Below are 21,737 nucleotides of genomic sequence, written 5' to 3'. Positions count from 1 at the left end.
TTAATTTTGTTAATGATTTTTATTTTTGTCCAGTGATAGTTAAATAGGAGCCTAGAGATGTCTTTCTTTGAAACTTTTCATTTCAGAAAATTATCTAAATCCACAGGAATGAACTACAACATGGAGTGAGCATAGTGTACCTCTTTCTGACTTACTCACTTAATACCAAGCAATCTTTCTGAGATACCTGTTCCCTATTTGACAATGATTTTATATAATTTAAATAAAAGTACCAAGTAACACGGCCCTTGTCTAAATTACACAAAATTAGAGCTGAGTGGTCTATAAATGATGGCAGAAATGGGGATATAAGCCTCTAAGGCTCTGAAATGAGAAATTCAGCAAAACATTAATGGGACTTTTAAACATATTTTAGAATGTTTCTAGCAATACGAAAAATGAATATGCAGTTACTAGTGAATTAAGTGAAGGTTTGCTACACATGTGGATTTGTTATATGTATGAAAATAGTCTTTCTACTATCACCATATATTTGAATACTAAAAATGCCTTAGGACTCTCATAACTATATATAATCTTAGTTTGCAAATAACAAGAGATGGTGGTATATAGTATGTCATCAGGTTTTTGAACGGTGGTTTTATTCAGATAAAAGCGTAACATGTAATGCTTTGCATATAGGCATTGTTTTCATCCAAAATAACTACTATGAAAAAAATTCTTGGCAACACACTTTAAAATAAGCAGACAGCAAATTTACCTTGGGCCCTAGCAGGGGGAAATTCCCTTCAACTCTGAATTTTAAAAGGTTCATGGGTATTCACATCAATGTGCTGTGGTGTTATAATACATTTCGTTTTGCATCTAATCTCCTTCTTATATAGGCCAATAACATATAATAAATGAGTTTTCACTCCTATTTTTGTACTAGTCCCAAAGGAGTCTATAGCAATGTCCTTTCTGAAATTAGTAATTTTAGCCCAATCCATGCTGATGATTATAGAGATGAAACAAAAAGCATTGCATTTTAGATTTAAAAAAATGACTAGTTGGTCAACTATCCAGGTTAATAACATTTCTGTGTATGGAAAAGCTTCTCAGCATGACTAATTTGTCTTGGAGCTAACTAGAAAAATTACCATATCTCGATTGATTATGTATATGTGAGGTCGTTAGGGAATTTTTGTACTTCACAGAAAATAATAAGAGTGTTTCTTGCAGATATTCTGGAAAGACCAAGGGACCCTGTGAAAGACTGCAGATGAGAGGAAAAGCATGGCAAATAACTTCAGCATTAGGAAGTAATAAGAAAATAAAAATGAAATTGTGGAAGCCAAATGCAGAGACTTTTTGTTTTTTTGGTACTTCTGTACAGTGAAGATATACCCTAAGCTGTCAGGACCATATTAAATGGGGCATAGTTAAATTGAGTGCCTCTGATAAGGGGCTCTGCCAGGCTATCAAAGTTTTCCATCAGCTGGATTGAATTTCCAGCATATTGCACATTTTCACACATTCATTCTCTCCCCTTCCTTTCAGTGACACTACAAGGGCAGCCTTAGATATGCTTATAATTTGTGGCTTTATAATGCAGGGGACATCTATGTTTTCAAAGAAGGGATGATATCATGGAAGCCAAGAGAAGAAATGGTGTGGGGGAAAGCCAAAAAGGAAGTTTGCAATGAACATAATCTGCATATCATTTTGGAGAGTTTATTAAAAAAGGACCTTATGGCTCGTAGAGTCAAGAGTTATTTGAATAAAAAAAATTTAATCATTGATTTCTCTCAAATTAAAGTATACAAAACTTGAAGGAACTCTAAACCTCAATAAGCAATTATAGCTAATAATTAATAACTAATAATGTCAACTATGGTCACTTTAAAATCTCCTTTACTCTTGAATGACTCCAGAAAATAATGCATCATTACCTCATATTTAAAGTTTTTCCTCAGAAAATGATAGTACATGTACTATATTTTTATAGTCTCTCGATGAGAGTACAAAAAGATATGGATATAGTAATTCCGTAAAGAGATTTTTGTGTGTGTTTAGCTGCTCTGAAACTTACCAAAAGGAACAATGAATACTATCAGATCATTTACACAAGTACATAAAGAATGTAAGGAGAATAAGTGTAATTTAAGGTAATTTTAAAACAAAAATATTAACTGAAACTAGTACACCCCAGGAAAATATAAAAATACTCCTTCGTTTATTTTTTAATTTTTAAAAAGAAGTCTATTCCCTGAGTTCTGAACCTCACAATAGGCTAAATGATAGGAAGCCAAGTTTCAAAAAAAGATTTCTTAGCTTGAACAGCCTCTGTCTAAGTTGCATGAATTGGTACATACAACTTCCATAAAACATGAACAATACTTAAATCAAATCATCAAAATAGGCAATACTCTCTTAAATTGTCCAGCACTTTTATTTTTAAAATCACATTTGTTCCTTTTTGGTTGCTGGTGATATTAGAAATAATCATCAAAACAAATTTCCAGCCCAATGGTATAATTTGAAGATGATGCCGGTAGCATCATTTGTCTGGTCTCATTGTGATTATCCTCATCGTTCTGAAAACAGCTGGGAAAAGTGGCATTTCCTGAGAGCCAGGCCCACTCAAGGTCCAGCTGCTAGCTCTCTGCTGCAGTTGTCACCAGGATTTCTCTCTCTTTTTAGAAAACCTTTTTCACTGACCTTTTCCTTCCCCCTACTGCAATCTCTTACCCACACATTTTCATTAGCAAACGGCAGAAAGAGCTCAGCCAGAACATCTCAGATTGTAGCACTTGATACCAGGATGGTGAAGCACTTACCAGGGAATCTTCTGATACTTCCATATCGGCTTTGATTTTCATGTTTTTCTTGTGATTTCCTTGAGTGTTGATAGAGCTGCCGGTGAGACAGGAACCCTGAGAACTGCCCTTTAACACACTCCTGCAGGAAGCATTACTTGATCCACTTTCTGTCTGTGGAGCCGCTTTTTTATCAACTCTGCAGGTAGAAAGTGATTCCTCTGATAAGTTACCTTACTCTTCTTCAATCACTCTCCTTTTCCCAATCTTTTAATATTTAAAGTAACCTCCGTGTAGCTCTTTGTCTTTAAACCTTTGAAGGATAACTGTTTCTCATGGGCCTTGATCAAATCTTCAAATATTCTAGTAGTGTGTCAATTTAGATTTGACAATATAATAATGTATTTTTTATTTTTATAATTACTTGTGAAGAGGGGCAAAATAAAAACCACAGACGAGTGATTACTAAATACATTTTTAGTTTAAGAGGGTAAGAAGTATAATCATTTCTGGAACGTTTCCAAGTATATGTTTGCTAGGTATAATCAATGAAAACCACATGCTTTAAAACATATGTGTAATTTTCTTCCATTTCATGCCATCTGGGTACATTCACAGTTCCTAGTGTAGGTTGAATTTCTATCAACCCTAATAAAACTTACCATTCTTTAATTTCAAAGACCATTGGTTTGGTTAACAAAGTAACATGGACTAAATTATCATTTTATTGCTAACTTTTATTTCATTGTTTAAATTCTGGCTAATGTATAAAAGACTGCTACTATTCTTTTCTGCTTGTATGAAAAACACGCTTGACTGGCATTTAATGCACAGGAAGCAAACAACTCCCTTTAAGGTGGTGGAGGGACCCCTCTACATTGCTACCTGCTTTTCCAGTGAGTTACCTGTTCAAGAGTTCCGTCATGAAGGTGTCTTTTGTTGAACATGTAACAGGGCTGTGTCTCTTCCTTGGTTCAAACTTCAGTTGGTTGTAAATGTCTTGTGTTTTCCGATTACTTTTGCTTTGTAAACCGCTGACTGGATTATCTGCTGACTTGGGGTCCTTGATAAGCTCATTTTCTATCTCACACTGTAGTTCAGGCTTCTTTTTCTCTTTTTTTCTTTCTGATTTTAGTTGTTTGTTTCCAAACCCCAAGACTTTTGCATCTTTCTTTTCCACTTTGGTTTTGGAGACATCCATTTTCCTGCTACTGAGAGCTGGAAGTCTACTCTTCCGAAAACCAAACCAGCTGGCAAAAGAAGGCCCAGGCTTCTGCTTCGCTTCCACAGAGGTGGGCTTTGTTTGTGCTTGGCCCTTTTCCACATTTTCCTGAATGCACAACATGACCTTTTCTTCTATTGTGGGTGAGAGGGGGGCTTCTGAACTCACAGCATCAGTCACGGTTGCAGAGGCATCTGGATGCCTTCCAGAAGTTTCTAGCTTGGATATACTGCTTGTTTCAAAAGTACTTGGATGCTGAGTCCTCCCTGGGCTCTGCAGGGCTTCAGGGAAGCCTGTTGGGGTAGGTGGGCACCTGTGGCAATCACCGTCTGGTTCCCCAAGTACACCCACACTGGGGCACTCTTCTTGGGCATAGGCCTGCTGATCTTCCTTTCCAAGTGGGGTGAGGAGTCCTTCAGCCTTTGGAGGGACCCTCAAAGGCAACTTGCTTGGGCTCCCATGCTGACTGGTAGAGCTGCCGGAGCTCCCCAAGGAGCCCTGCCTGGAGGAGGGGTGCCCCAAGGGCCTCCCAGCACTGGGGAGACTCTCCGACATGGGAGCACAAGGGACCTTGTTGGGAGAGCTTTCTGCGGAAGAGTTCTGCCTGGTAAGAGAATTGCCTCTCTCAGCAGTATTGGTAATGATCTGAGTTCGGACTTTGCCTGGCCCTTCCATGGGGGGCGTGGAAGGCTTGTCTCCTGAGTGCGTGCTGAAGCTCTGGCTACGGGCCTTGGCACCATTCATGCCTAGAGCTGGTTTTAGGTGTGGTTTGCTGGAGGAAAGGGATCTTTTCATGGATCTATTATCTACCCCGTCCCTTCCATCACTCCCAGGGATGCTACTTTCCAATGACTCTTGTAGTGCTGTTTCCAGAGGAAGCCCATCAGCTAAACTGTCCTGTGCTTGTGAGTCTGGTATGGTCACATTTCTTTCACCCGCTGTGGTCTCCACGCTTGCTGGATTCTTGGAGGCCCCTGGCTTAGACTTGTTCACAGCCACAGAACTTTTGGAGGCCTCATTTAAACTGTCTTTTTCGTGTTTCCCTGGCACGGTGGAACTTTTCCTGAGCAGCTGGGGAGACTTGATGAGAACTTTGAGTCCCACTGGAAGGCGAGTTTTCAGTCCTTTCTCATGAGCACTTTGACAACCATGAGAGCTGTTATGGCTTTTGGAGGGTGATGATGACGATGAGGGACTGCTGACCTGAGATGATGGTGACTCGTTTACCCCTAAGAAGGAAGGTTTGGGGGATGTAGAGGCTCTATCATTCAATTGTCCCTTTCTCACTGGAGATACACTTTTGGAGGACGTTATTTCCAGTGGCTCATGGGTTGAAGGAGAATTCCTGGGAGTCTGTAATCCTGCATCCATCTGTGGGGTCCCAAGTGTTTGACGAGGAGAGGTTTTGGGGACACCTCTCTTTGGAGAGACTTTTGGAGGCCCCAGGGCCATTACGGTGAAGGAGCTGGAGGGGGCATGAGCAGGGCATCTGGTTTGAATTACTGCTTCTGGGGAGGGCATAGGGTGAGTGAAGACAGGCTTTTTGAAGGCCACAGACGGTTTCTTCCTTTGCACTTCTGTTGTGGCCTGATTAGATGAAATAACTAGAGCAGAGGTTCCTTTCAGCAAAGGGGATTTGAATGGGGTCCTTGCTATTTCACTGGGGAGCCTGGTTTCAGACTTGGTGGATGAAGATGCTGGTGAATAGTCACAGCTGGGCCTGGCCAGCAGGGAGACAGATCTGCCTGGAGGGGGCGGAGGAGAAGGAGATTTCGTCTCTGCCTCCAGCCCAGAGTCACAGTGCTCGTCCCTCGTTGGGGGCTCTCCACTGTCATTAGACTCAATGTCAGGCCTTGACGGTGACCCTGGAGTCTGACTCTTGGGGCACTGGACCCAGTCCCTCCTGCTGGGCATTCTGGAGCTGTGCGGAAGTTGGGTAGGATGTTTTGGAATGTGTGGATCTGGTCGTAATTCAAAGAGGGGCCCTGGGGTCTCAGTCTTCATGAACCGTGTGAGTTTCCCAGGTGCTAAGGCTGGTGGTTTTTCAAGAGTCACCAGGCCAGATGAGGGGAGTAGTGCGGTGGCCTCGGGCTCCATTAATTTTGATTTCTGAGGTGAAGACTTGCCCCTGGCAGGTATTTTTGTCAGATTTTGCTTTTGATAGATGCCCACGGGAGCCGAAGACCTGGAGTTACTCTGGCATGATACGGTGTGCGTTGGTTTGACCAGCTTTTGCTGCTGAGAATTTTGTGTCGCTGTCCTGGAGCTGAAAGCTTCAGTGGACACCCTGGGAACGTTATCTACATTATCTTTTGGAATGTTTTTCTCAGTGTCTTCTTCAGACCTTTTTAAGAAAGTATAGTCTCTTGCAGCAGCTCCTGGCTGTAAACAAGCAATTCCCTGAGGTAAAAGTTCAGTATGTTCTGCCTTGGGTCCAGTAGGAGCTGAATTGATGGAAATTTCATTTCTGGTAACAGTGACCACTCCAGTCTGGTGAGAGCTAAATTCAATCGGCTCACCATCTTCCGCATCAAATATCACAGTAATACATTCTTCTGAGGAAGTCCTTTTTACAACTCTTTGCTGCTTGATGAAACTAAACGTCTTTGGCCTAGTCTCTGAAGGGATGGGCACTTGTTTTTCCTCCTCATCAGGAGACTCAAATAGAGATTTTCCAAACCCCACAAGGACATCCAGGTTCTCCACGGACTTATCGGTGTCAGCAGCCAATGACACGTCTGAAGGACTTTTCTCATCGCTGCTCTCTATGTGCAGCTCATCGAGCGTTTCATTATCATCAGTGTCTGAAAGCTGGAGGTGGAGAGCCACGTGGCTGTGGCCTTGGCCTTGTGGTTCCCTCTGTACCCGAGGCGGCTGCACACTTGGGCACAGCTTCCTTTCCAAGGGACAGCTGCTGGCACAACTTGTCAGCTTTTCAGGTCTTTCCCTGGGATAAACTGAGGGTGTGCCTTCCAGAAAGTGTTTTCTATTCATCTCCCAGCCAAACAGACTGTCAGAAACGCTGTGGGTTAATTTACTGCCATGTGGCCTGTAGCTCTGGTTTGGAACCGCTTGGAGCAACGCTAAGGTGGAGGAGTCATCGTCTGCATCATCGTGGGAATCTAGATCATAAACAAATGTCTTGTGGGGCTCCTTGCAGGGGCTCCCCGGGTCAGCTGCTTTGCAGGGGGGATACTCCTTGAGGCTGCTACTTTTAATTCCTGGAGAATATATTCCTTCATTCGAGTTCATGCAGTCTTTATAACCCCATTTGGTTATCAATGATGGGGGTTTAAGTAACACTTTTCGCTTCTGTAACTTTCTTAGCCCTTCCAAAATGTGGCTTTCCTTGATACGAGTTGGAGGTAGTTCATTTGTAGGACTAGCAAAGCCACTTGGGAGCGAAGAATCAATACTTAGCCTTTTATCCCAGTTTTGTGATGATTGCTAGGAAAGAAAAGTAGACATCAGAAATGATTGAACCACGTAGATCACAAATATATAAAAGGAAAAGCCCATCATGGGACTTAATTTGCACTAGTGGTTGATAAGTATTCACATATAAATGTCTACATTAATTAGCTAATTAATTTATTCACAAACTGTGCAGCAAACATTGATTTTCCCAGGTCTTGTGCTAAGCAGCACGGTGATCTAAGGAAATAGAAGGTAAAGACCCTGTCTTCATGGAGCAGAGATCCCAGCAGGGGAGAGGAAACTGGCCAGAACTAACTGTATGTCAAGGGAGAAAACAAGAAGTGCAAATGTTGTAGGTACTCTGGAGATTCAGAGGAGGGAGGCCACAGACAGGTCTATTTGGAGAAAGGCACATAGAAAAGGTATATATATTTTTTCTTTTAAACTTACCTAGCTCTTGAAAGACAGACAGGTTTGCCTTAGGTTAAAGTGGGGAAAATGATTTCCAGGTAGGAGAAATGGGAGGGACAGAGACCTAAGTCAGAAGGGACATTCAAGGTACTTTGAGGTAATGACTAGAAGATGATATGGCCTTATTGTCGAGTGTCTACAAGCGGCACAGAGGGTAAAGCTGGAAAAGTAAATTGGTCCATATCTTTATACTCACATTTGATAGTTCTATGACTTCATGACTTTATTGGTAGGCAATGGATATCTATGAAAATTTTCTTAAATTACCACACACACACACACACACACACACACACACACACACACACACACAGCAGCTGGGCATTTGCTGTTAGAATCTTATAATAATTATTCACCTACCAAATTTAGAATGGTCAATTTCCTGCCCGTCACCCTTCCCAAATGCCAGCCTCAGCTTTGGACAAGTATATGGGAAATGACATAGATAAAAGACTGTGCTCTACATATTTGTATTTTTTTCATAGTATTGCTAATAAGAAATGGAAGGGCAAAAAAAAATAAAAAAAGGGTGCTAACATTTACTGAGCTTCTGTTGTATACCAGCCATTTACAGAGTGCTTTCATCCCATCTTCATAACAGGCACTCCAGAGACTCATTGATGGATCTGTTGGAGATCACACAGAAAGAGCTGGAGCAAAGGTTTGAACTCTGGTTTCTCAGACTCCTTCTACAACACTGTCAATTTCGACTCAGTTCAAAAGTGGCCATGAGAGGACATGAACCCAGGCAGTCTTGCTCCAGAGCCTGCACTCCTAATCAATGCAATACTACTAAAGTCAAGCTTAGCCCCTTTTCTCCCCTCTACCTTAGTCAGTATCATAATAGAGATCACAGGTTACCCACACCATTTCTTAAATGGTACTTGCAGAGTATAGGGGGCTGACCTAGTGACTTCTTAAGAAGGCTATATGATTAATGGTAAAGAGCTTCAAGAGGAGAATCTGGGTTTCAGATACACTCTATACCAGTTTTGGCTACATCAGTCTCCTCCCTTCCCCACATGCTTACATGTAGAGGTTGAAAAAAAATGTCAGAAACTTCCATTTGAATCTGGGCTTTTTAGTACACTGTAAACATTTGCTTACATCGGAGATATTTTCATGAAAATTACTCTCGTTATCAACAATGCACACATGTATTAATTCTTAAATCAAATTATAAATTTTCTTTAGAAAATTCTCCACCGTCAGAAATTGTTGGCAGTAGATGCTATTTGGTGATGCTGCCCCAGTTCCTCTTCCCTGTACTCCTTTAGAAATCAGAAGAAATCCCATTAGTGAATCTGGGTATTACAGGTACACCAGAGAGCAGCTGCCATGGTGTGCGTTCCTAAGAATTTCCATGATCCTGATAGTCATGTTGACAATAAATAAGAGAAGCCAGGCCAAAGTTCCCCACAAGAGCTTGAAAAAGGTGGATCTATCTGACCCCCAAGAAGACATGCTCAGCCTCCTTTCTGCCTTTCTAGAGCCTGCCCTGTGCTGCACTGTGACTTGTCCCCAAGTCAGCAGCTGCAAACCTCCCAGGGCCCAGCCTCTCTGCCCAAAGAGATTAGCTACATTTCTCCTTCAGTCCTACATAGGAAGTTACAGCATTTAATGACTGGAGAAAAGTCTGGACCAATCTTGAAGCTTAGCGGTGGGAGAGGCATGAAGGCCCTGTGGGAGTGATGGTGGGGAGGAGCTGGCATTTCCCACAGGCAGATCCCTCCTTTGCTGCAGAGGTTGGAAGAGAGTTGCTCTCGGGAAGCAGTGTGGTTGGCTAAAAGATGCTGCTGCTGACGTGCAGGCCTGTTTTTAATGTCCATAGTCCTATTTCTTACCTGGACAAGAGTCCTATAATTTCTTTTTTCTAAAGGGTGTTCTTAGTTTTAATGGGAACAAATTGATCTCAATAACTAAAGCAACCTTTCCACATTTGAGGCTGATTCAACAAGGCCAGAATAACAGAACAATTAAGAGTGTGGGTTCTGGAACCTACTGCCAGGCTCTGCCATGTACTGCCTGTGGGATCTTGGGCCAGTCACTTAACTTCTTAGCACCTCAGTGTCCTCTTCTGTGAAATGGGGAGAATAAGAGAGCCTGCTTAATAGGAGATTGGGAGCATTACATGATCTAATGCTCCTGAAGTCCTTAAAAGGCTGTGCTGCATATGGTAATTTCTCATCAATTAGAGCTGAATTCCTCTGTAGGGCAGGCTAGTGCATTTCATGCAGGCTTCCTTTCTGTTTCTACACAAGTATGTAAAAAAACATACTTGTGAGCTCAAAAAGTGCAATCAATCACATATTATTACATGAGTTAATATTCAAATTCATATGATACAAGTTGATTATGTAAGTTAATACTATGCGAGTACCAGCACAAGGTAAGGAACTGCAGAAGTTTCTTAAGTAACACACATTTCAAATGTCTTCATGAATCTGGGTCTGGGTTGCGAGGTCCCTGAGAAACAAGACTGTTCCCTGTGAGATGTGATAGGTGCACTGGTACTCCGTGACCATGACAGAGCCTTATTAAGGATCCAGAGAAGACCCACCTGAGTGTCCATGAAGTACCTTAAGAAGCTTCTTTCTGCTCATTCAGGGGAGAGATTGCCTTAGGACATTAAAAACTACTGTAATTGGAAGAATTCCAGCCAAAAAATGAAAGAAAGTGAACAGGCTTTGAGAGGGAGAGAGACAAAGAGGTGTGAGAGTGAAAAGAGCAGAGCGAGGGGCCCTGGGAGCCAGTGATATTCACAAAGCGAGGAAACATCCCTGACCATCTTTACAGTCTGTTACGAACTAGGCCCTGAGCGCTCATTATTCAGAGCGCCTAACAACTCCTTAGAGGGAGCAATTTTCATAATGCGGCAGGCTCTGTACTTTGCATTGGAAGTCTGAGTCCAAGGGAATAAGCCCTAAATGCAGAATTGAAATCTTCTTCTGAGTTCTTGTTCAGAGGACGACAAAGCTACTCCCTCATCAATATCTCCTGGGAGTTCTGGATTTTTCTTGGTTTCTACACTGCTAAAACCATGAACTAAATTTATACAAATGGTAGAAAAATGACCTCCAAATATTCTGATCTGGGGTTTCTATTCTCGTGTGCTCTTTCCTTTTCTCCAACATTAGGGGATGGATAAAACAGCTATTTCAAATATTTCCCTTACATCAGTGTACAGAGAAGTCCACTCAAAGCATGAAGGAATCTCCAGCTGTGTGGGCCCCCTGTGCAGATGGGATCAATCTAGTAGTAGTAATTGTTAAAAATCCCAGTGGGCCGGGCACGGTGGCTCACGCCTGTAATCCCAGCACTTTGGGAGCCGAGGCGGGAGGATCACGTGGTCAGGAGCTCAAGACGAGTCAGGCCAATATAGTGAAACCCTGTCTCTACTAAAAACACAAAATATTAGCTGGGTGTGGTGGTATGGGCCTGTAATCCCAGCTACTCAGGAGGCTGAAGCAGGAGAATCATGTCAACCCAGGAGGCGGAAGTTGCAGTGAGCCGAGATCGCGCCATTGCACTCCAGCCCAGGAGACAGTGTGAGAATTTGTCTCATAAATAAATAAATAAATAAAATCCTGGTAAAGGAACTCTTGGTATCTATATAAGTAGAAATATGCCTACCTACACTGAAGTTGTGGTCTTAGTCATCTCATCATGCTGCCCTCCAATTTATAGTCAAATAGTGTTTTATGAGGCTATGGCATTGATGAAAGGAGGTCACTATAATACATGAACAGGTACTCAGCAAATGGTGGTTTCCTTCTTTTTTTTTTTTTTTTTGAGATGGCGTCTCGCTCTGTCACCAGGCTGAATTGCAGTGGTGCAATCTCGGCTCACTGCAACCTCCGCCTCCTGGGTTCCAGTGATTCTCTTGCCTCAGCCTCCTGATAGCTGGGATTACAAGTGCGCAGCACCACACCCAACTAATTTTTGGTTTTTCAGTAGAGACGGGGTTTCACCATGTTGGCCAGGATGGTCTTGATCTCTTGACCTCGTGATCCGCCCACCTTGGCCTCTCGAAGTGCTGGGATTACAGGCGTGAGTCACTGCACCCGGCTGTTTTCCTTCTTATCTTCCCAACCGCCCTCCACCTCCATGACCAAATCCTATCAGAAGAGGATTCTTTTCTGGTTCAGCTTGATGCCCTTGTGCCTTGAAAGGAGGCCTCACCCTTTTCCTGAGGTTCTTCCCATCGTGCCACGTGTAGGAGGAGCCACTGGAGTACTCGCTGCAGGTGCTTGAAAGAGACAGTTCACTGCTGCTGCTGTAGCTGTTTCGAGGACAGAGATGACCAGGGATGACAGCCCCCAAGCCAGGGCATTTCAAGGCCGATTTTGTATTCAGTTGGTGTTCCTGAAAAAGCAGGACAGCTCTGAGCAAGGGCTTAGCTCAGAGGACAGTAAGTATCAACAGAGCCTTATGGTGAGGTAGGTGGGAATACAGATGCTCTTCACCTTATGTCAGGGGTACATTCGATAAACCCATGGTAGTTGGAAAGTCAGCTGAAAATGTACTCAATACACACATCCCACAGAACATCGCAGCTCAGCCCAGCCTACGCTCACATTAGCCTACACTTGGGCAAAGTCCTCTAACACGAAGCCTATTTTATAATAAACTGTTGAATATGCCATGTAATTAATTGAATATTGTGCTGAAAGTGAACATCAGAATGGTTGTATGCGTGATCATAGCACAGTGTCTACTGAATGTGTATTTTGCCTTCCTCATAAAGTTGAAAAATCCTGTCAAACCACCCTTAGCTGGGGATTGTCCATATAGTATGGTATGATAGTTAGAAGCAGACTTTGGAGTCAGACAAATCATAGGCTCAAATCTTGGCTCTGCCTCTTACTAACTGTGTGGCTATGGGGAAACTATTTACTCTCCTACAGCCACATTTTTATTTTCAAAGAAAATCATGATACGATTGCTTATCTTATAGGGTTATTGCAAGGACTAAATGAGGATCTAGTTGTGAAGCTCATCACAGTGTCTGGTCTACAGTAGGTGCTCAATGATTACAAGCTGCCATCATTATTAGGCAAAAGTACCATAATGGTGGTCTTATTTTATCTAGCCATACTGGTGAGAATATCAGATCAGTATCAAAACCTGACTCTAATGCTACAAAAGGACGAAGACAGAGTCACATCTGACTATAGGGTTCAAGAGCATGCACACTGGCTGTGAGTCTAATGGTCTGGATCCTGGGCTACCCACTGCCACTAAGCATGCACTCTTGAGCAAGGAAGACTCTAACTTCCATGGACTTTCATGTCCTCTTTTTAGAGGGTGCAGCTCTCTGAGATTTCTGCTACAGTTTCTCCTGGCTGTGATGGCATCATTCTAAGTCAGATGCCCATTGCCTATCTGCACTACCTCACAGAAAGCCATGACACCAAACTCAGGTATCATGAGCCTCCACTATAGATATAACAGGGCTTTTCACATCCTGTCCTTGTTACCACTTGGCTGTCCCCATGGTAATAACCCTCACATCAAGTAGATCTGGGTTCTAGTTCTGGGTTCTGAAGATTCAGGCTATAAGAATTCCACTGCTTCTGCATAAGGCAAGGGTGACAAATAAAGTCGTAAACATCCCAGCACATCTTGACAGCCACATTACAGGCCCCTCATGTAACAGATGAAACTCTACAAACTGGACAGGCTAAATTAATTTACATCCCGACCACTGAGAAGAGACTCTCTCTATTACTGTCCTAGTCCAATCTCCTATTTATATAAAGCTTTGTCTCAGAAACTCTTTGATGGGAAGCCATCTGTCTTTCTGTCACTTGCAGAGTGGCAAAGCCCCTTACTTATACAATTTATTGACACTTTATGGGTGCCTTTCAGTACCTGAGTACTTATCACTGTTTTCCAAATGCAATTCCAACTGACGGTGACTAAAAGCCAGCTTGGGGAAGAAGGTAATGATGATCCTACAGTACTTGTAGTAAATATTAAACCCCTACATCGGTATATAGGGCATGTTTAATTTACTCGCTAATCAATATCTATAATGCTTAATAAGATGAGATATTCAGTATTAGGCATCTGCCTTACTATCAATACTTCATTTTTGCTGCATAACAATCTGTTTAAGTGATCTAAAAATGCCAAGAAATTTTACTACCCTATTTCTTTCCCCTGAAATTTGGCTCTAAATATCAGTGAAAGGAGAAACTTGTCTTAAAATCAGGCTTTCAGCAATATCTATTGATTTATGACCTTGTTTATTGCCGGATGTAACTTAGTTAAGGGGAGTTCATATTTGTATCTTCACAGATGCCGAAAACCCATGGGTCTGTCGCAGAGCAGTGACTGCCATTTAAGCCTCAGCCCCTGTCAGCACCTGGAATGCGCTCCAAACACTTTCAGAAGTATCTCAGCAGGCTCCACTTCTACTGCGTGCTTTCTGTTTTCTCCCTTCTGTCCTCTCACATTTTGTTGTTTAAGTAAGCAGCGTGGTAGTTGTTATTTAGAGCTGTCTCTGCTCTGAGAGACGTGTCTACTCTCCAGAGAGAGAGACTGTCTGTGGTCCCACGAGGCTGTCCAGATCTAAACTCCAATGGCGTTTCTGCACTCTGCCTGGATTTGCTTGCACTTTACATTCTACCTTCTCGCAAGGTATTCAGGAAGGCTTACATGTGATTCTCTTTGCCCTTCCTGTCTATTCTTCCCACTACATCTATTAAAATTATACCTATATTTACAACTCAATTCCCAGGTCTCTTTTAATATAATAAGCACCCTTGCCCACTCACGTCCACATGTATACCTCCTGCATAGATGCTGGGGTAAGATGACAGGAAACTAGGACTCAGAAGATGGGCTGGAGTGAGAAGGAATTCCTGCTTCTCCCTTGGCCTGAACTTGATATGCCCTGATGTGATGGAGGATACCTGAGGGAGGTGGAGAAGGCCTGTCACTGTCACATGGGAGCAGGCAGGGGCAAGGGCGGTTAAGCAGAGAGGTGTCCTCTAAGACAGCTTTTCACATTTTAATGTGAACTGAATCACCAAGAGATCTTGTTAAAATGCAGATTCTGATTCAGTAATTCTGAGGTAGGACCTGAGATGTATGTAGTATTTTTAACAAGTTCCCAGGTGTTTCAATGCTGCTATTCTGTGACCCGTGCTTTGCACAACAAGCCTCTAGGAGAAGCTATTAAAGAAGTCTGTCTCTTGTGTGGGTTCCCTAGCAGCACAATGTGGTATCTCACAGTCTGACATGGGCTGTGCTAAGCCGGACAAAGGGAATGGCTGAGCCTGCCCACAGGCACGTGAGTTAGGGAGAGTGTCTGTGGTCCTGTACATGTACCGGTGGTTACAGAGTAATTCCCTGCAAAGAAGAGGAGGCAGCCACTCCTTTCTACTGGGAAATTCTCCCACCTTCCTCCACCTTGGAGAATCAATGTTTGAACTTATAAGGGATGCAGAATCCCTGACATCCTGGCTGCAAACTGAGCTCTTTTTTCCTACAGTTTCCTTCATCAGCATGTGATTATCACATAGGATTATCTATTCCAGTGAGTAACTGTTCTGTGGTTGAGTACTTGAACTCCAAGGCCATTTATGAGGTTTAAATTCTGGCTTTCACTTGCTAGCTCTTTGAACTTGGGAAAATTATTAAACCCCTCTGTGACTCAGTTTCTTTCTTTGTAAATGAAGATAATAAAAGCAGCTACTATGTGGGATAATTGTGAAGACTGAACAGTCCCTGACAAATGCTAATGCTTAGGGACTTTTAGATGGGTGTTGCTGCTGTTACTGAAAATGTTATATATACATACACTGGGCATGGTGGCCCACATCTGTAATCCCAGCACTTTGAGAGGCCGAGGCAGGCGGATCGCCTGAGGTCAGGAGTTCGAGACCAATCTGGCCAACATAGTGAAACCCCGTCTGTACTAAAAATACAAAAAAAATTAGCCAGGCATGGTGGTATGGCCTATAATCCCAGCTGCTTGAGAGGCTGAGGCAGGGGAATTGCTTGAATCAGGGAGGTGGAGGTTGCAGTGAGCTGAGATTGCGTCAGTGTACTCTAGCCTGGGTGACAGAGTGAGACTCCATCTCAAAAAAAAAATAAAAAATAAAAAATAAAAAAATATATATATATACACACACACACACACATACACACACACACACACACACACACGTGTCTTGGCTCTTCAACTAAGCCATTGGTTAGTTCATGGTCTCCCTGTGGGACCCTGTTTTACACTTCCTGATGCCCTATCATTCTCTGATACCTGACGCATAAGTCAATATTAGGCAATAGCCAAAAGTGGATGCACTTTGTTATGAGGGATCGCTGATGTGAGCTTCTCGCTTCTGGGGACATATTAGTAGAGCCCTTTCTCAGGGATCATTTCCACCTTTGCTGTGGTTTGCTGTGGATGTGGCACGGTACTACATATTAAGAGAACAGAAGAGGGCCAAAGGAACAGAGACCTTATGCTTGTTCCAATATTGTTAGCAGGCACTGTGTGCAAACATTTCCTGTGTTATCTCATTTAATCCTCACAACTCTCTAAAATAGAAAAGAAATATCATTACCCTCTTTTTCTAAATGGGAAGACTGAGGCATTGAGGTTTTAATACCTTGCCCAAAGTCACCTCATCAATGTAACATTCCGATGCCCAGCCTAAGTCGGAACCATTATGCCGTAATGGCAAATCAGGCCCCTGACAATGAGCAGAGCTCCCAGAGATACACAGAACCCCATGAATCCCAGTGAGTTCTCATTGGTAATAATGATTTTTTTTTCTGAGATGGAGTCTCTCTGTGCCCACTGGAATGCAGTGACACAATCTTGGCTCACTGCAACCTCTGCCTCCTGGGTTCAAGCGTTTCTCCTGCCTCAGCCTCCTGAGTAGCTGGGATTTCAGGCACATGCCACCACACCTGGCTAATTTTTGTATTTTTTTAGTAGAGATGGGGTTTCACCATGTTGGTCAGGCTGGTCTCAAACTCCTGATCTCGTGATCTGCCTGCCTCAGCCTCCCAAAGTGCTGGGATTACAGGCATGAACCACTGCGCCCGACAATAATGATTATTTTAAAAATTCTTCATCAAAAATGCGTATTAGCTTTTACTGGAACATTATCTTAATTATGTTGATTTAATAGGCAAAAATACATCCTGTCTTCTGCACTATCCAAAGTGAATTTTTCTTGTTGTTTATTTTAGATTACCACTCTGAATGGTTCATATACTTGAAACATTCTTACTGTGAGAAATGCAGCATAAAAACTACAATTAGTTAAAAAATAGAGATATAGAATGAAGCCAAGAGTTTCATTCTTCCCAATTTTAAATAAAAACTCTGCACTTGAAAAAACCTCGTGACCTTAAGGCCATATCATAGATTGGATGCCATTAAGTCTTTATGAATGTTTAAAGTGACAACATTCCACTGAAATTTAATTCAAATATACTTGAGAATATTTACATTTAATGGTCTATCTACACTGATAGAATTATTCAGTAAAATAAAAAAAGTTATCCACAAATGTTCATGTTATTGTTTTAAGCCTTACATTTTTCATTATATATTTGTGTTTTTGCAATTTACTCTTTTTATGTCAACGAGAGTTAAAAAGCCACGCTGGTTAAAGTTTTGTCAAATAAGCACAAAGCTAACCCCAGCTAGAGAAAAAAAAAAGTGCAGAGCCCATGAATTTTTAAAAGTTCATACATAATATATCATAAAAGTAGGATGAATAATATGGGATGTGGGTTTTAATAAAAAGCTCCTTGACCATTTCTCAGAGACTCTGAGATGTAATCAATATCCAAAAAGGTATCTTGGGGACAAAGCCAAGATTTATGATATTTTTGCCAAGAATGACACTTTCTGCTTACTATATCAGCTGGGGGACATGATATTGAATTTCAGAGAACACAAGAAAGGAAGGTATTTTTATCTGCCTGACAATGCTTCAAGGATATACTTTATGGTTCGCTTGTGACATCATATTTGATGGAAGGAAAATAACAACCAAAACAAGTGTTCTGAAGGCAACTGGGAAACTCACGTGCAGCTCAGCATCGGTTCGTGACTGCGTCAGACTTCGACTTCTTTCCACCTCTGAAAGCAAATCTCCAGATGAAAGATCCAAGAGGCGTGAGTGAAGTTTCTGGGTAAAACCAAGCAGAAACATGGAATAGGCATGATTTAATTGTTTGTTTCAAAATTCTGCCTTAGACAGTTAAATCTCAAAAGAGTTAACATTTCCAGATTAAATAATACATGTCCTGATTAAAAAAAGTTTATTCTAGTTTATCAGTGTTCCATACACGTATATGTATGTGTATATGCAAATTATATTTTGTAAACAATAATCATGCTTTTACAGTCAGTCTACCTTGGAAAACATGTAGTAGAAAAATATCAGTAGTAGTTAAAATAGGTAGTATAAAAACTATGAATACCCTGATATATTTATTGGCTAGTATGAAAATTAACATTTGATATTCACATTATGGAAACCAATCGCCAAGTTCACCTTATTATGTTGAGCAGTGGTTAAAATGTGAGCAGATAATTATAAAAGTGACCTTATTTCTAAACAGCATTGATCTTGTGAAATCTTCCCTTGGACACATTTTAACTCAAAGTCATTAATGTCATCTGTTAGGAACAATTACTGTGAATAGAAAATAATTGCATTGGGGATCTGGGGACTCCGAGGAATTTGTACATTAATATTCACGTGCTATTTAATTATATACTGAATTCTTTATTTCAGTTTTGTTTGGGAGGCCCGCTAAGCCAGAGACATTTCACTATATTAATCTTTATACTAATTACTAAGGCTTTTCTGTGGACATTAAATTTGATCTGTTTCATTGCAAATACAATAAAACTTGTGATTTATGCCTAATGCTTCTGCTAGGCTGATGACATTTTGAAAATGGCACTTATAGCCTGCTTTGTCTTGGTTACAATTTTTGTAGCTTCAGATGCTAAAAAAAAAATCTAATTGAGTAAGTAAATAATGCGGCTAGGCATGCCTCTCTCACTTCTGAAAAGTTTTCCTACTCCTTTTGCTCCCTGGAGAGATCCTGCTGCACACTGATGCTGATCTAAGAAATGCCTTTGCTTCTTTACTGCTAAGCGATACTAGAATCATCTTAGAGTGCAGGGCTGTCCCACAGGTCACTCCGTTCCAGGGTATCTACCAGGTAGTCAGCAGGGACTACAAACTCCACTCAAATGAGCCACATTCTCTGTTCTCCATTTGACTCTCTTTAGGCTGAACTTCTGTGAGAGCCCTGAGTACCTGGTTATTTGATGATTCAACAAGCATTTATGCAGCACCTACTGAAGGATGGCTCTGTGGCAGGGCAGTGTTCTAGCCTTCTGCAAGGGGAAAGGTATTTTTTTCTGTTGCGGGTTGACCAGTTCTCCTTCTCAGTGGGCCGTCAAATTGTGTGTCTGTGAAGGTCCTTTCACAAAAAAGAAAATAATTTCTAAACTGGTTGCCTGTTGCTTTGAAAATCCAAATTTCTGCAGCAGAGCTAAGACCTCCGTACGTAACCAGAACCATGACATTGTTTCTGGCCAGTTTTTATAATCCTAAGTTCCCTCTAGAATCTGACTTTCCTGGGAGCAAAGATAGAATTTATCTCATCTTGTAATCTCCAGGACCTGACAAAATACATCATAGTTAGTAAGTAGCCCATTAATGCTTGTTGTAGTCTATAAACAAAAATATGTTTTTATATTTTACCCACCCATATATAAGTTTTAAAGATTGAAAGACTGCCAAAAGAATTACAATGTTGTGAGACCTAAGAATACATTTATCAATATGCAAACAGGACAAGAAATTATGGGAAATGACATTCAACAAAAGAAATGATTTTGAGTGGTATATCATGTGATTTGAGAGAAGAGGTTTCAATGGATTAGGTATCTGACTTATGCAGTTCATGAATGCACTTCACTATCACTTCTCAGATATGTGATGTCACCCTTTTGCCTACTGCATGATTATGTGCATCTAAAGACCTGCCCCCATCAATGCTGTTTCAGTGGCTTTTATCCAAATGGGTCCCATCCCCCCATTGAAATAGTGAAGATGAAGGTCTGTGTGGGAGAATCGAGACGTCCTGGGGCAAGGGCCAGGAAACCTGAGTTCTAGTCCTGTCCGAAGGCACATGTTTTAAAGGATCTCAGGAATGTAACTGAACCTCTTAGTCTCAGATCCCTCATCTGCTAAAGAAAGATGGGAAAACTGAAACCAGAGCTACCATTTGACCCATCAGTCCATTACTAAGTGTGTACCCAAAGGAAAATGAATCATTCTACCAAAAAGACACATGCACACACATGTCCATCGCCATGCTATTTAAAGTAGCAAAGACATGGAGTCAGCCTAGGTGCCAATAAATAGTGGATTGGATAAAGAAATATGGTACATATATACCACAGAATACAGCCATAAAAGATAATGAAATCATGTCCTTTGCAGCAACACAGATGCAGCTAGAGGAAGCCATAATCCTATGTGAATTAATCCAAAAACAGAAAACCAAATACTGCATGTTCTCACTTATAAGTGGAAGCTAGACATTGAGTCCAGGTGGACATAAACATGGGAACAACAGACGCTGCAGACTAGTAGATGGGGAGAAAGAAAGGGAGGAATGGGTTGACAAACTACTTCGTGGGTACTATGCTCACCACCTGGGTGATGGAACCTGTATCCAAAACCCAGCATCATACCATACATCCATGTAACAAACCTGCACAGGTACCCCCTGAATCTAAAATAAAAGTTGAAGTTAAATACAATCCCTAACAAAGTCACAACATCCAATGACAGAGTTGTAGGCATTAACAAATATATATTTTCCAAAAAAAGAAAGAGGGAAATGACTGTTTAATCCACTAGCACAAGTGGAGAGTGGCCCTGTTATAGTAAGAAGGGGCAACAAATAGGATCATATGCTGAAATTCACACAGGCCAGTTTATTGTTATGCCTGACAGTTGGCGGTAGGTAATTTTTTTAGATAATAAGGTACAAATGAATCACTCATTGTTATAGTTTTCATACATATAAGGCAAATAGAAATTGATTTAGAATAAAATACAATCCGCTTACATTTTTAAAAAACAATTTAAAAATTTAATTATTTTATTTAAAATTTTTTAAATAATTAGGGTACATAATAGTTGTTTATATTTATGGGGGTGCATGTGAGGTTTTGATACAGGTATATAATGTATAATGATCAAATTAGTGCAACTGGATTACCTATCATCTCAAGCATAATAAAATCTACTTTTGTGTTAAAGCTATAGGCAAGGAAATGGTAGGTAAATATCACACAATCTCATACAACTTCCCTTAAATAATAACTATGAAACACACAACCCCATAGAGACTACATTTCTTATGATAAGAATTTTTATAATAGGCTTATATTTTCACCATATATACATATATATTATACATAGATATATGTGTATAGCATCACTTTTATACTGATACTGTATTACCTGCGCTTAAATGAAAAATAGGTAGAATGTATACGTGAGAAACTTCATGAAGTCACTGTCAAAAAGAGTGTAACTGACAAAAGAGGGCCATGACCTCTTAAGAGGAGCCCTGCAGCTTAGAGTGCAGATTCTCCATCACATACCCATCTATGGTTCATATTTACTGTTAGTGTTCATCTGAATAAAATCTCATCTGAAATACTTTAAACTTCTTATCTCTAACCTGCAAATCCAAATGAATCCTGGCGTCAGACATACTTGTTTTAGACGTCAAAAGTAGCAGGACTACTCAGCATAGTTTTGAAATAGGCTTTGTGTCATCTGTCACACTGG

The 21,737-nt window shown here is 41.2% G+C and overlaps 1 protein-coding gene across 5 annotated transcripts in view; it reads right to left on the bottom strand.

Annotated features, from left to right (window-relative positions):
- Positions 1–21,737, bottom strand: part of NCKAP5 (NCK associated protein 5) — a 970,844-nt gene that overhangs the window by 110,113 nt on the left and 838,994 nt on the right. For 4 of the 5 annotated variants that reach the window (XM_064382824.1, XM_064382825.1, XM_064382827.1 and 1 more), the window contains 4 exons: positions 17,931–18,032; positions 12,052–12,234; positions 3,665–7,428; positions 2,781–2,958 (listed from right to left, as the gene is read on the bottom strand). In XM_064382824.1, coding sequence (XP_064238894.1) covers positions 2,781–2,958; positions 3,665–7,428; positions 12,052–12,234; positions 17,931–18,032 — 4,227 coding nt within the window. The remainder of the gene's footprint in view (positions 1–2,780; positions 2,959–3,664; positions 7,429–12,051; positions 12,235–17,930; positions 18,033–21,737) is intronic. The other variant, XM_064382828.1, reaches the window with a different exon arrangement.

Source organism: Aotus nancymaae, unplaced genomic scaffold, assembly GCF_030222135.1.
Source record: "Aotus nancymaae isolate 86718 unplaced genomic scaffold, 86718_ANA_hifiasm-v0.15.2.pri h1tg000029l, whole genome shotgun sequence".
Taxonomy (NCBI): domain Eukaryota; kingdom Metazoa; phylum Chordata; class Mammalia; order Primates; family Aotidae; genus Aotus; species Aotus nancymaae.
Note: the sequence above shows the minus strand (reverse complement) of the source record. Positions and strands in the feature narration are given on the sequence as shown.